This window comes from Thermobia domestica, chromosome 5 (genome assembly GCF_964235325.1).
Source record: "Thermobia domestica chromosome 5, izTheDome1.hap1.1, whole genome shotgun sequence".
Taxonomy (NCBI): domain Eukaryota; kingdom Metazoa; phylum Arthropoda; class Insecta; order Zygentoma; family Lepismatidae; genus Thermobia; species Thermobia domestica.
This window is the reverse complement of record NC_137458.1, coordinates 60,596,886-60,613,545: the sequence shown is the minus strand read 5'-3', so window position 1 is coordinate 60,613,545 and position 16,660 is coordinate 60,596,886. Positions and strand designations below refer to the sequence as shown.

The 16,660-nt window shown below is 33.9% G+C and overlaps 1 protein-coding gene across 1 annotated transcript in view; it reads right to left on the bottom strand.

Annotated features, from left to right (window-relative positions):
* disp (RND transporter family member dispatched) overlaps positions 1 to 16,660 on the bottom strand; it is a 58,386-nt gene that overhangs the window by 31,868 nt on the left and 9,858 nt on the right. Inside the window, exons 3-6 of the mRNA XM_081758707.1 lie at positions 9,786 to 9,932; positions 7,588 to 7,738; positions 3,688 to 3,908; positions 1,018 to 1,194 (exon numbers count right to left, since the gene is read on the bottom strand). Coding sequence (XP_081614833.1) covers positions 1,018 to 1,194; positions 3,688 to 3,908; positions 7,588 to 7,738; positions 9,786 to 9,932 — 696 coding nt within the window. The remainder of the gene's footprint in view (positions 1 to 1,017; positions 1,195 to 3,687; positions 3,909 to 7,587; positions 7,739 to 9,785; positions 9,933 to 16,660) is intronic.

Here is a 16,660-nt window from a genome sequence, read left to right as displayed (position 1 = left end):
AAGAAGAAATATTGAATGAGGTGAAAATTTTTAAATATTTAAGCTCATCTGTTGCCAAGAATGGTGATTTCGACCCATAGAATGCAAGAGGAATGGTGAAATCGAAAAAAAGTATGTAGCGTTGTTTGACCGCAGAATCACTTCAAAGAATAAAGGAGTGGTTTACACAGCAGTACTTAGGCCATCAATGATTTACGGAACAGAAACATGGCCAATGAAGAAACCACGTGAAAAAAGACAATGTTATTGAAATGAGAATGCTATGCTGGATGTGTAAAATAACAAGAAGAGAACGAGTGAAGAATGAGAGAGTAAAGGGAGAAAAAAAAAAACAAGGTTGTAGAGATATCTAAGAAGATCCCCCCCCTTCAAAAAAAAAAAAAAAAAGAGACTGCAGCAGTGTGACCATTTAATGAGAAGAACAAAGAGGGAACAATGAAAGTGGATGAGAAGAAAGATACAAAGTGACCAAAAAGTATATAAATGAACAAAGAAACGTCGACTTCATATAAATAGGAAAAGACAGAGAAAGAAGATGATGATGTGGATTGTAACTTCGCTATCTTTGGATTCTTTACAATGAGTCTAGAACAAGAAGTTTGTAACAAGAATTTTAGAAAACCTAAAAATGGATCAAAAGATTGCGATCTTGGCCAATAATTAGTTTTTCGATCAGGGGCCACAAATTTTTTGAACAGATCCTAAATCAAGTTTCCGTATTTTCTGCGGAATAAGCACTCTCCAGATATAAGGCCTACATGAAAATTTCTATTGAAATGTATTGGATTTTTTTATCCAAAAACTAAGTTTAAAATTAAATTAAGGTTGTATGATTAAGTAACAGGTATACTTTCAAAATCAGAAACTCAGGACAGACTAGGACTACTACACAAATATGGAAGAAGAAAAATTTGCTTAGATGCATCTGTAAAATCTGTTATCAGAGAAATAATATTATTATGTTTATTGTTATCAGTTATAATAATATAAGAAAAATAATAAAAAGTTTCCACTTACGGTGTACGATGCGAAGTTACTATTCATTAAATAGTGAAACATGATGTAGATAGCATTATGCTGCGTACAAGCTGCAGGAACATCTCCACAATTATCTACGCAGTCAAGCAACACATTGTTGTAGTAGAATGGGAAGCACAATTTTAACAGCTTTGATATCTCTATAACATCTTCCTCCTAGAGTAAAATAACTTCATTTAGTTACTTGTTCTTAACAATATGTATGAAGCAATATTGAAAACCTTGTAGACAGAATGTGCAGAATTAAATCCGAGTCCTCTTTGCTGTATAGTTGTTCCACTAGCAACAAATACACACTCAAGCTAACCACGTAAAGCATATGTCAGAAATAAACCATCAACTCCACAAAAAGAAGGTTTTATTCGATCCCATGACAGTTTAAAAATAGTTTTTGAAGCTTAGAACAAACATAGACATATTTGGTTTTAATAATTTATGAACAGATACCAGTCTAAAATAAACTTTTACTTATTTATTTATTTACCAACATAATCCATTAAAATCACGTCGTAGTGCAAATTATTTACCAACATAATCCATTAAAATCACGTCGTAGTGCAAAGTTATATGCAGTTTCAGAATTAAATAAATCTACGGGTGTATGTAATATTTCATTGTATAACTTAGGAAGTCTGTAGAACCGAGTGCGTTAAACTACTGACAGTCTAGGTTGTACTATATGAAAAACATCTGTGTTACGTGTTTGAATGGAATTCCGAAATATCACATACAAAATACTTTCAGTTACTTTTTTTTTTTTTTTTAAATATATACGAACCACCAAGCTTATGATCTCTTCTGTGGGTTCTTAACGGGATGAGAATGGAGGTTAGGTTTGAAACAATATAAATAGGGAAAAGAGGTTGCGAAGAAAATTATTGGAATGTCAAAAAGCATACTTGTCTTCGTTTTACAATACAATCTCAGCCGACAAAATGAAGATTTATTTTTCAATTACTGTCTTGATTCCTACCTCTCTTCTCATCCACTGACGACAAGATTGAAAACTTACACGAGTACAAATAAAGTTTGTTCACACGAGTACAAATAAAGAAAACTTCGAAAGTATGTATTTAATAATAGTTTGTTCTAGCCTAGTTGGGCAAATTTTAAAATGAACTCCCTGGTGCTACAGCCATGAAGAATTATGGTACGGTTTATTGATGCATGTTGCACTAAATAAGTAATAGCTCCTCAGCTGCCTCATCATGCTGAGTCAATAACAATCTTACATATCCTCACTGAGAATCGAACAGGGATCCACGCACAAAACTACACAGGCGTAAAAATTTGTCTACGTGAGAACAAGAGTACCATAAAAGTAAGAACTCTTATTGTAAAATTATTACTAAAACTTTTGAACATTTTGTTTATGAGTCAACACACTGTTATAGAATAATATTATCTAAGAAACACAACGGAGTTACGTTCCTTAAATTCTTCAAATAATTCTTAAAACAGCAACCGTCACGCTAACGTAAGTTCATATGATTTAGTTCACAAGCAGCAACATTTTATAAAGCAAGTGAGCAAACTTTTTTCAGATATTATTCACTAATACTGCGAAGATGTTCTATTCACTATCAGCAATATTTGGAATATAATTATTTAAAATACAGGCAGAAAACAGCTGTTCTTCTGTTTTTGAAATCACTCCTGGAACAGGTGGAGAAGAGTCGGTTTCTCTTATAAATTAACACAATAGCCTCTGCTATTATTGTTAGTGCCAATGCGTTTTACCATTTGATACTTCATTATTATGGCAACTTCAGAAGACACCGACTCCCAGATATGAAACATTTCTGGCCCATAACTTTCTTCCAGGCGATCCAGTGTTTACACCATTTACTAAAATAATTTTCGTAACGTGTAGATTGCACTAATTTTCCTTTTCATTAAGATTTTATGTTGAAGCATAGGTTTTTACAGACTCTATAAGCAAGTTCTAATAAAATGATTCGTATAAATTGCTTGTTTTTATTATTTGTGCTGAATATTACAGAAAACTTAAACGAAATTGAAGTAAGGACTCCAGGTTTACTAAAGATAAATCTAAATAATAGGATAATGAAGTAGATATTCTGAGAAATAAAAGGATTATAACCAAGTAGAATCTCGTTCTTACGGCGAATTTTCGTCCTTCGTCAAAGACAACAGCCAATAGTTACCAAAATTTTGGGTAAAAACTAAAGAATACGTACCAAGGTAAATATATATTTATTTACTTTATTATTATATATTAATATATTGATGCAAAAGCGTAAATAGAAATGAATCCGTAAGTAAATATATTGTGACAGTTTTTAGAAAATGGACATTTGCGTCTTTCGTATATGTGTATTTTGTCTACTACTAAGCTAAAGAAGTTGCAGGCAATAAAGCTCGCGAAGGACTATGGTCAACTCTTGGCTTTAACGTGGATGATGTTTGATCAGCGCATCAATTCTTGTCGCTAAACCACTAGGATATAGGTGAGTATATTCTACGTGTATCACAACCAGTTCTTCGCAATATTATCCGACGGGTTTACAAAGGCACGAAATAATATCATATTTTAAACTTAAACCTTATTTCAAGTAATAGGGAAAAAAAAAAAAAAGACAATTAATTATGGTATTCATAATTATAAGCCAAACCACTGATACATACTGTTAGAAAAAAACACGATGTCTTGTTTCGTAGCAATGCTATATAGCTGGGAAGTGACCATCCTTCGCAACACCTACCGTGAGAGACTTTCTCACATATATTCTTAAACCCATCCAGCTGCTGTAAGGTATTCTGTACAGAGCACATAGACAAAATTGGATTTAGTGCAAACAGATTAGTGTTATCCACTGTACTGAATACAACACGTGCATAATTTGGATCTGCAATCACACGAAAACAAATAGGTAAATAAAAAACTAAAAACGAAAACCACAACAAGCAACTAAAACAAAAAAACAAAAAATAAATAAAAAATATAGAAAATATACATTTTTAGTAATTAGTAATGTGAATGGAATATGAGATACAATTAATGGCTAACGTATATATATAAACTGTATATATATACTGTTTATATATATATATATATATACTCCAAAGTTAATATTTAGAGCTTCTTCGTAGCTAAGCGGTTACTGTACGCGTCTTTAGCGTAGGAGACCCGGGTTAGATTCCTGGCGGGAACTCATGTGGTTCGGATTCTACGTTAATCATTAAGTCGTCTCATATAGCCTCGCTGCTGAAAGGGACGCTACACACAATTCAACTCAACTCGGTTAACAATATTTAATTGGTGCGAGTGACTTGGTTTTGATTCGTGGTGGGATACATGTGTTTCAGATGTGCGAGCTGAATTGTAAGTTATTATTATTATTATTATTATTATTATTATTATTGAGTATTCTGCCTTTATGTAGCTCCTGGGACTAATAAGTGCTTTTTCAATTTTTTTAAGGCTTCGAAATGTTACTTCCACTGTTAAATCATCGATCAGCTGTTCTTCTTCTTCCTATTCCTCGCTTTCCTTCCATTTTTCCTTCTATGGTGGTATGATGAAGACAACTTCTTCGCGCCTAGAAGTATCTTCTTCTCTCCTATCTGTTTTAAAACATCCAAGCTTGTTGCTCTCTCTGTCCATTTTATCTTCTCCATCTTTCTCCAACACTACATTTCGAAGCTCGCTAAATATCTTCTTTAACTTTCGTAATGTCCAAGTCTCTGAATCATACAGTCCAATGCTCCTGACATAGTACTAAGTCCAATATTGAGCCTGCTAGTTAACAGTGATCTTTTCTTGTTGAATGCTTCTTTGGCTATGGCAATTCTTGACCTGATCTCTTTGGTGCAGTAAGCATCTCTTGTCAAAATACTTCCCAAATACTTGACATCATCGACTTCTTAAAGTTCTCTTTGTTCTACTCTGACCCGTAAGGGCGCGTTTCCTCGGGATATTCTTAGGAGATTATTGTAATAAGAACAGTATTAACAATTAAATAAACTAGATAATTCCTTGAACTGGGTGCAAAATTCTGAACGACGGAAGGAAATTTTAAACGATTTCTCATATACAGTCAATTCCTTCACTGTCACTGACAAGAAAAAAGTACTGAAGATGCAGAATTACAAACAACACTGTTTTAAGCCAGCTTAGGTTAAAACTGCACCACAAAATGCCAAAATCAAATTAATTTCATTAATCCTAATTGAATTGAACTAGTACAGGGTAAATCCAATACAGAGTGTATTTCTTTAAGAGTCACAGAAATAGTTAGCAGCCAAAACAAGACTGCTAATTATCATAAAAGAAACATGTTAAATCAGGAAGAGATTACATTGAAGTTCAGCGTTGCTTTTAGCTCCATGACAATACGAAACTCACCTTACAGCTTAACGTGGAATCTCAACCACACGAGCTCCCACTGGGTATCGAACTCGGGTTTCCCGCCCCAAAAGCGCGTAGTTAACCATGTAGCCACGAAGATGCTCACCAAAACAGGAATATCTATTTTACGAAGCTCACCAAACAGGAATATTTATTTTATTTATTTTTACATATTTCTGGGCACAGGCGGTATCTATGGCCTTAAGCCCGTAACATATGAGGGGTGATGTCCCTCGGCGAACACACTATCTGTCGAAAAGTGAAGGAAGGAAGCGACCGAGGAAATGTCTGTTGGGTGCCATCACAACATTTGCCTGGTGAGAACGAGGAAAACCCAGGAAAAACCTCATTCAGGATGGCTGGTCTGAGAAAGCAGTTACACATTTTCAACTGAGTGTCCTTACTGAGAATTGAACAAAGAACCGCTCAGATCAAAGGCAAGAGCGTTAGCGACTATACTACGCGGGGCCACGCAAGAAGATCACCACAGTGATATTCTTCAAATCATTTCAGATCTTTCCCAGAATTACTTAGTTCGAATTACAGTATTGAGATGCATTACGATTGGTAAAATATTGTATTATTTTGTTTGAAACAACTTGTTATGAATACTGGAAACCTTAACAGAACTTTAAGCCACATGATTTACCTGCCAGATTTCTCATCCACTTAGTGAGTGCAAATTAGTGACGTATTTAATTGGTTTCGTTTTTAATCAAACCGTCTTGCGAAACGAAAAGAGTCATTAATATAACTGGGCAAAACCGAAACAGTGTGTAAGAGATTAATTATAGTGACTTGTGGAGCTCCATTTTGTTTCTCATATTTTATAAACATATGGTCTCTTTTACAAGGTACGCAACTTAAAAGGCATTCTTATAAATAAACTCAAAAGATACTCACCTTCCTCTTCTGTACATTTCTAAAGAACACGTTAAACTTCGAATTTTCACTGATGACTGTTAACATTTTCAAGATGTAAGAAAGACAAAAAAGGTTTTAGTGGGAACAGGAAGTATGAGAATTAATTATACAAGAAAAACTAAAACAGAAACGTTTACACTAGTTCTTTCTCCCTACCGAAAGCTCTCTTCGTATCTACGCCTTGACAATGCTCACAGCTAACGGGGAAAATTTTACATTTAACATGATCTTTAAAAAAAACAAATCTACAACAGAGCAGAAGAGCAACGTAAGTACCTTATGACCTCTATTAATATGAAAAGTTTTAAAACTTCTTTATAGCAACACAATAGTCAAATCTAGAGCCACGATCACCTAATGAGTAATCTTGATGAGATCAAGGTGAGCTGAGTTGATTTTCAGTTTACCGTCCCTTTCACCAGCAAGGCTGCATGAGATGTGGACCTACAGCTTAAAGTGGGATCCGAACATGAGCTCCACCGGGAATCGACGCCGCGCCCTCTTGCCAAAGACGCGTACGCTAACCGCATGAGATCAAGTACATCTATGAAAAATAAATAAATAATTTTATGTAATTTTATGAAGGAATTAAAAACAGTATTACAAGCAAAAGAAAACTATGTATGAAAAAGCAACATTCAATTGTCCTTAATTGGTGATGGTGGTAGTAGTAGTATTAGTAATTGTAGAAGAAGAAGAAAATCGAGCAAAAGAAAATAACAAGCAGCCCAATGAGCTTTTAACTAATCAACTAAAATAAAATTTTATTAAAGTCTTGCATCTATATCGCGTAATGTAAAGGAGATGACGGCAAATACAAGTGTTATATTTTTATATCAAAAATGAAATACATACATAAAACATAATTGGTGAAATTATTGATAAAACGAGGAAATACAAAGCCCGATGGAGCATTGAATTCGAATCCATAGATCTACAAAATAAGCTCTGTTTCATGATCGGTAGTAATCCTATAAATATGTTTTCCTATTTAACAATAATTTTGGAATTTAATCACAGGTTACCTAGAATTCTTCGTAATTTTGATTTTCACCGCATAATTTTCACGTCGTCTGGAGGTACTTGCGTTTCAAAAGTCAATTTCAGTAATTAAACAAAATATGAAAAAAAAAAGAAAAAAAAAGAAGCAGCTCACTATATACAATTTTACAAAGACAAATACTACTACAAAGACAATACATGAACTGATTATCCAAAAGGAAAAAGAAAATAAAATAAATCTCGGCGCTTACTTGGTTCTCCACAGAAGAAACCATCTTCTGACAAGTGATCGTGATCATGAATATTCAGTCTTGTTTTCTCGATCTTCGCTTTGCGTCGTTCGTTTGTTTTTCTCTCTGATGTCATGTTATGCATTCTTCTTTGTCCTGTTTTATTTTCTTTCTAAAAACACAAGCGAAATACAAAACTATTACACTAAATACAATTTGAAATTGCATTCACTCATTCTATAAATTAATCTCTCTTCAATAGTTGACCAACAAACATTGGACCGAAATACATTTTATTTAGCCTACGTTGAAAACAGCTTTAAATGTATGTCTTTTGTTTCTTGGAAGAAGAGGGAGAAACTGAAAACACTATTTGCTTCTCAAACACACATACAACAAGTGCTGAATAATACAGTCTTCTGAAGTAGAAACTACTTTAAAAATGATGATTTGACAATGGTGAATAGTACAGTTTGAGATCAAAATTAGTTTGGAACAGTTTGACGTCAAAAATAATAAAGGAATCATTATCACCGACCTCTAATCAGCCAAAGGAAAAAATACATTTAAAAATCAAATATCAAATATATATCAAATATATATATAAATGTAACGGCCATGAGCCACCACACTAATCTATCTTCCACTATTTTTTTTTTTTTTTTTTAATTAAATAAGATACCTATACTAGAAATTACGAGGTGCGACTAGAAAGCAAACGGATTGATTTTGCTATTGGCGAACAGCGAGTGCGTGAAGGTTAAACGATGCATGAGTGTATATTATGATACTATGGCTATCGAATGAGTGATTGCCAAGGGGACAAGCCGCTCAGTTCCTCTGTGAACTTTGGACGAAACGGACCGTGCGTCTATGCTCCGTGACAAAAGTGCTTAATGTTAAAATGGAACAGCTTGTCATTGTGAAGGTTTTTTTTTTTTTTTCAAACTGATAAAATTTGCGACAAAGCTTACGATTTGCTAAAGGTAGAGTACGTAAATGACTGTTTTTTTATCACACACACAAATTTATGAGTGGTTCAAACGGCTTAAAGCTCATTTGGAGTTTAACGGGCTTAAAGCAGGAAGAGAAATGATCACAGATGACCCGCATCCTGGATGACGTTGCACGTCGAAATGTACTCAAATATTAAAAAAAAGTCAGCGATAAGATTCGAAAATATCGCCGCTCAGGCACTCGAGCTGTTGCTGAAATCTCAAGAATTAACAAAGAAAATGTTCGTCAAATTTTACATGAAGAAAGTGTTTTCCAAATTGGTGCCAGGTAACCTGACATTGGAACAGAACGAAATTTGGGTAAACATTTGTACTTATATTTTGACAAACATTGAAAAAGACCTACATTCTTAGAAAGAGTAATAACCTATGATGAATAGTGGTTTTTCACGAACGATCCCGAAGACAAACGCCAATCCATGCACTGAAAGAGCTAGAGATCGAATCGAAATTCAAAGAAATTATATATTTTTTTCGACATCGGTGAGATCGTGTATGTTAATTGGATACCCGAAGGTGAAATTGTAAATCAACATCATTGCCTCAACGCGCTGACCACCTTTCAGCGAGTAAGACAACGACGACCTGGCTTGTGGGCAAACAAGTCATGGATACTTCACTAAAACACTGCTCCTGAAGACAATTTTGGCAAAATATAGGATTCCTGTGTTCGATCATCCGCTATATTTGCCGAATCTTGCTCTGTGTATTTTTTTTTTCTAGGTGAAGTCAACAGGAAACGGAACCAGATTTGAGACAGTAGAAGATAGGAAAAAGAAAAGTGACGAATTCATGAACATGGTTTCCGAAAATGACTAGCAACACTGGCTTCCAGCAATGGACATTTCGTATGAAATGGTGTATGGATCATCGGTGTGCTTTGAAGGCGATAATGCTTCTATTGCACAAAATGATGAATAAAAGATTTTGTAGTATCAGCCCGTTTTTTTTTCTTTCTTCTTTTTTTTTTATCCATATCTCGTATTTCTGAATATTTACGACGTTTGTTTGAAGTACAGTGCTCCTTTTCACTACGAAAGCTGAATGAGCTGTGGACCTACAGTTTAATCAGGAATAGGAAGCAGGGGTACATATAGGCGGGTCTTAGGACGCAAGTTTTAGAACAAGTCCAGAACGTTTTTATGTGCCAATATGGTATCAAATCTAAATGCAAATACAACTTTCAAAATACTAGAAACTCACCTTTGAAGTATTTCTCGCCACATGTTGTACATAACTTTGATATGCAGCTGGGTTTGAAGTAAGAGAACCTGAAGGTTGGGTTGCTTCTAGAAGATTTTTCCACGCAGTTAATCGCTGGGCTAACGCTGTCCCACGTGATTCAAATCCCTGCATATGAGAAGCTGAGTTGTAAAACGATTTTATGCCAGACAGAAATATAAAACTCGCACTTACAAAATATACTTTGAATACATTCAGCGTTGATTCATTTAAATCGGATGATTTTTTTTTTTTAAATCAATAATTTAAATCAAATTTATTTTGCTTAAAACAGAAATAAACTGCAGTATTTTTGATAATTCTTGGACACTAATCGAAAGTTAGCCTAAAATTAGTATCTTAATCTGTACTATGTGATGGCAAAATCTTTTTAATGCAAGTTCAAACAAAATATATAATTTTTTAGATTAAAGTTAATATCCCGCGAATTTTTGATAATGTATTTATTTTAATTATTTCATACTATACAGGAGATTTGAGTATAAAACTTGAATCCATTTAACATTCAACACTCACAATTTATAATACATATTATAGCCGTTTATAATACATGTATGTAACTGTGTATCTAAGGGGAAAAGGGAATTTAATATTTATGAAAAAAACAGAGTCTCAAGTTAGGAAGATGAAACTTGGTACACAGGGTGTTTCAAGACAACACCGACAACGCTTGGGAGTGATTCCTCAGACCAAGATAAGGCAAAAAGTATAGACTAATCTGGGTGCACAAATGCTTCCTTTCGGAGTTATAGGTTGCTAAAAATATGAAAAAGTTAACTTTGAAGGTCTATAGCTCCAAAACTATGGGACCTACTGTAGTCGGGTCAAGACTTTACTTAGCAACTAATATGTGCGCTATCCAAAAATACATGTTTTAAAATCCTAAGGTACTCACGCAACATTTTTTATAGAGGAAGTTTGACTACAGGCATATAATATGAAATACTCACCAACTACCTTTATAAAAACTGCTGTGGAAGTATCGCAGGATTCTCAAACTTGGATATTTTGATAGGGCACATACTAGTTCCTAAGTGAAGTCTTGATCCGAATACGGTAGGTTCCATAGTTTTGGAGCTATGGACCTTTAAAGTTCATTTTTTCATGTTTTCGACAGCCTATAAGTCCGAAAGGAAGCATTTGTGCACCCAGGTTGGTCTATATTTTTGCCTTATCTTGGTGTCAGGAATCACCTCCCAAACGTTGTCAGTGTTGTTTTGAAATACCCTGTGTAAGGTAACCATTAAAAATAATTTGGCACGTGGCCCAGCGCTTCGAAAATTCCACTTCTAAAGAAGGGAAAATTTTATTTATATATATATATATATATATATATATATATATATGGGACGTTCCATGTCAAATCAACAAGTCATCAGACTTGACCATCTCAGATTTGTGTAAAAATTAGTGTACAGATTTATTACAGTGGGGGATGAAAAAAATCCCAAATATTACCTCTCTCCTCCTGAAAGTATCTCCATACAGATTGTTCAAAAATGTCAAAAATTGCATTTTTTCAGTTACAGTGATTATTAATAATTGTTATAAAATGGTTAATATGTGCACTAGAGACGTGATACAAACACCATTAGGAAGCTTAAAGATTGCTCTACAAGTTGTACTATTATGAAAAAAACCTGTAAAATAAAAAATAACACTTTAAAAATTCAAATTAAGATTTGAATTTTGAATTTCGCATAGAAATGTCGCTCTGAATTTGTTCAAAAGTGTTCAGATTGTAGTCTCATATGTGTACTAAAACACCACAACGTTGCATTTTGATCACTCAATGGGATCCGATTCAAAATTCAACATACACCAAGCATTGCACGATATTGACCATGTGAATATCTGGGTTCAGATTAGAGATGCAAGGGCTCGGAAAAAAACCGGCTTTTTTGGAAAAAAACTCGGTTTTTTCTGCTTTGCTTTTTTGCTTGGGAAATTTTGGGCTTTTTTCAAAATTCTGCTTTAAATCGATAAAGCAGACTTTGTTTCGCTTCTCTATAACACAGAAAGTCATTTAATTAGTGGTTGATGCCGATAAGAATATAAAACCTCGAAAGTAAACCATGAATTTCGAAAAGATATTTTAAACAATTTTACTTCAACATTTTTACATTATGAATTCCAAAGGATTAACCAATGTATATAATAAACACATTTTAACCTCCTATATACAAAAGTAAGCAGAGTTGGCAAGAACCATCGTTGTTTCTGAAAATGCCAAAAACCCGTTTTGGGGGGGCAGTTTAAACCAGGCTTTTTTGGGGTTTAAACCAGGTTTTTTGATTTAGATATTTTGCTTTATGTATTTGTATTACATATTCACAGAAATAAGTTTGTTTCGCCTTGGTGTTATTATTCAACAACTGGGTTATGCTGGAAGAGGTCCCATAAGCTTAAAGAAGTCCGGTCAGTAAATTTCTTAAATTGAGAAACTCCCGCCCTAGCCATCGGGAAAATCCCGTCATTCTTTTAAATGTAAAACAATAACGGGAAAATCCTGTAAAATTTAATTTGCATGTAAAATTTAAAGGTCAACGTATTATAATCAGTACGCTAAAACTGAGTGACACACAATCATAGTCAACGTCTTGCGAATAAAATTAGAAAAATAAACACACTGCTGAACAAGACTGCACTTATTTAATATAAAAACACATTTACACGTGACGTTTCGATCTTCTATCCAAGATCCTCATCAGACGTGAGTGTACGTCTGATGAGGATCTTGGATAGAAGATCGAAACGTCACGTGTAAATGTGTTTTTATATTAAATAAGTGCAGTCTTGTTCAGCAGTGTGTTTATTTTTCTAAAACTGAGGTATTAAATTACAAATTTAGTATATAGGTATCATTGAAAGTCCAATCCAAGCTAATGTTGGAAGCTAAGTAGGCAATCGATAAATTTTACCAATTTTAATCAATATATTTAAGCAACCTTCGCTTCTTTATAAAACAACAGGCATGCAGAAATATATAATTTGGTTTCGTTTTGTATGTTTAGGTTTAACATCCTTACGTAATACCGAGGTTATCAAGGAGAAGACTTTCGCTTAAAGTGACATCCGAAAGAGTACTTGGTTTACACATGAAAGAAGGGTTGTGGTTCGACCGACAATTGAACATGGGACACCTTGATTAAAAGGTGAAAAGGAAATAAGACTAATGCAGATGGTTTGACATGTGAAACGTCACTATGAAGTTCACACGATTCACATTCTTGTTCTTTTAATTTTTTTTAGTTTAAACCAGTTATTTAAAAAAAAAAAGCTGGTGTAAACGAGCCAACCCTAAGAGTAAAAACTTCTTTCAAAAAATACACAAATAACTAGCAAAATTGTATGTAGTATTTTTACTTCAAAATATTCCATACCCTCTTTTTGAAACAAAATAAAATTAAAATAAAACATAAGAGAAATACTTAGATTTGTATGATACAATTAAAGGCTGCACATGGTTCTGTATATTCTTGAAATTCTACAGTCAAGTTTTTTATAACCACCATCAAGGGCGCCCATCAGGGGGGTTAAGGGGGCGCTTGCCCCCCTAGAGGAAAATGTACTTCAGAATATTGAAAATCCAATAGGATTTTTACATTAGTTACAGCAAAATTTGAAACTATTTTTGAAACGTCGCTTATACTTCCCCTCCTTGGAAACCACAACATGAGCGCCCTCGACCACCATCACGGTTTACCCAGTCCTCAAGTTTTCTGAATTTTTAACAAGAGGGATTCAACATATCATTACGGAACAAAAAAAAAAAAAAAAAGACTACGGAATATATTTAAGTTAAGCTAAATACAACTGCACAACAAACGTGACTGAGTGGTTGGCTTTTGCGCTTCTATCGGGAAGTCCGGGATTCAACCCAGCATTCGACCATTCTGACAAAGCCTTCCTTCATTCCATCTGAGAATGTAGAAATAGTGCGTGTACTGGCCGACTAGGAGTGTAGGAGTTGGCCGACTTCCTTTCTTATTGTTTTTAAATCGTTATTATTACTAATTACCAGCAGTGACGGTTTTGCGAAGGTTAGAGGATCGGTCTTTCGGACTGAAGCCTGTTCTCCAAAGTTGTGGAATGTCTAAAACGAACGAAATACCTATTAGTTATGCCTTTACTCATAAACTTTAAGCTCCCGTCAAATAAAAATTACGAATGTTTAGAAAAACTAAACATTAGTAGTAAGAAAACCCCTCCCAAAACACTTTTTTAAATTCGCCACTGATTCTCAGTATAAAATGATCTTCAAGGTTGTATCCGGAAGATTATTGCTAAACATAGAAACGAAACGAAATATTAGTTATGCCTGTACTCATAAACTTCAAGCACCTCCCAAATAAAATTAGGACTTTTTAGAAAACGAAACAATCAGAGAAACCCCTCCCAAAGTACTTTTCTAAATCCGCTATTGATTATTTGTATAAATTGGTATTCAAGGTTGTATCTGGAAAATTATTGCTAAATCATTGCACAACTACAGTATAACAGAAATGTGCAAATACGGTTTGACGGACATATTGAAAAACGTAAGTTTAACTTTCGTGCTAGAAGCTGGAGTACTAAGCTCTTCGAAATGAAACACGGATGACAAACTAAAATGATCTAGAGAAGGAAAAAAATGTCGATAACTCAAAAGTTAAAATAAAGTTAAATAACCTGTAAAATTGCCCTCAAATACTACATTCTTCATGTTAGCTTTAATTCGTAAAATATGTGCTCCATCCATCTTGATGGTGAATTACAGAGCTAAATATGGCATTCAGGTCGTGGAAATCTTATCTAACTATAGAATATACTATAAGAAAGCTATTTGGATAGAAAAATCATGAAAATGAAAAAAGCCAAAATTTCCAAAATTCTCGGTTTTTTTCCAAAAAAGCCGGCTTTTTATGTGAAAAAAACCATCGATTCAAAAAAGCCGGCTTTTTTGCATCTCTAGTTCAGATCGATAACCATTTGCCTGGAGTTATTTACCTGCAGCATCAAAGGAATTTATATTCAATTTCATTTGTTTCTTGATGTATTCATTTGAATTTACAGAATTATCCACCTTTCGAGTTATTTAGAGAGGTATTACGTTTCCGAACAGTAGTACTCAATACAAGTCATTATTCTTGTTAGTCAGTATGAATGTTTCTAAATTTATATTGCCTACATTGATACATGTTATTTTCATTCTTTTGTTTCAGGATTGCTGTCACAGATATGTGGAAGTGGATAATTGAAATAGGAAAAAGAATTTATTGGCTAATTGTTTGTGCTAAAAGTGTGTGAAGTGATTTCATAACACATTTGATACAAATGTTGTGAAAGGAAGGAAATATATCCCTCCCTTTCATAATATGTTCTGTAATAGCACTCCTGGTTTTTTCATTATAGTACAACTTGTAGAGCAATCTTTAAGCTTTCCAATGGTGTTTGTTCCACGTCTCTAGTGCACATATCAACCATTTTATGATAATTTTTAATAATCACTGTAACTGAAAAAAATGCCGTTTTTTGGCATTTCTGAACACCCTGTATGGGGACACTTTTCAGGAGGAGAGAGGTAATATTTGGGATTTTTTCATCTCCTACTGTAATAAAGCTGTGCACCAATTTTTACAAAAATCTAAGATCGTCAGGTCAGATTTTTACCATTTCATTGGTTGATTTCACATGGAATGTCCCATATTATATATATAGTACACTTAAATTGACATTGTTTGTCTCATCATGAGAAAACGTCTAAACCGTTTGAAATAAACCTTTGAACATAACGCTTGGTTTGAGAAGGGATTTTTTTGTATCATGTCTACTAAGAGAAGGATTGAAACTCTGATGACACAGTTATTATGTTGATTTTTTTTTAAATCACATATTTTTGCTCAGCGTGATATTATGTTTTAGTACAATATGGAAACAGGGCTTGATAGAATTATTATTAATCTATGCAGGGCCGTTTTTAACCTCCCCGGCGCCCTAGATACTTCAAATTGTTACGCCTCCACTATTTCCAGAGCACCTCTTCCTTCTAAAGTCGTCTGCTGTGACCTTGAGTGGGCGCAGCCATGATGGTTACAAACAAACGCTGATAATTGCTGCTAAATAAGCAAACTCATTCCCGATCTGCCAAAAGGCCCTCCAGCACTTTATAAAAATATTTTCAATGATCTTATATTTAGGCATAACGGGAATTCTCGTTCTGCCTAATCTTTGCAGACAGGGAATTTTATGCAGAGATGTTTTTTTTAAAGGGAAATGCAGCACCGACATGCTTGACTTCCAGCGTGTTTTTATGTAGATCGGAACTCATGTACGTATATAATGGCTGTAGTAACAAGGGCGAGGACAAAATCCAAGGGAAATTCTGACGTGGTGGACAAAATTCAAGGGACAGAATCATAGGAGTATACACTTGATGTACCAGTGCACACCTTATATGATTATGTTTTCTTTCAATTGTCATATATCTTATAATGTTATCTGTAATTTTTTCAATTTACTGAAATAACTCTTTTCTTTCTTTTAAAATAGAGAAAAACCAATAAAACGTAAAAATGTTCTAATAAGAGGGTAGATTGGCTTTAATTAATTTCACACACACCCATAAGAAAAGTTCTAAGTACTCCATTTATTATACATTGTAACATACATTTGAAATACATTCAGCATATTACTGTAAGACCATCCATTTTAATTACGAAAAGTAACCGCGATGTTATTTGATTTTTTTTTTTAATGTTCAACCTTATGAGGCAGCATATTTTGAGTATTATATAAATATTTATTTATTTTAATTCTGAAATGCTGATCAAGATTATTATTTTTTTTTTTTCTTT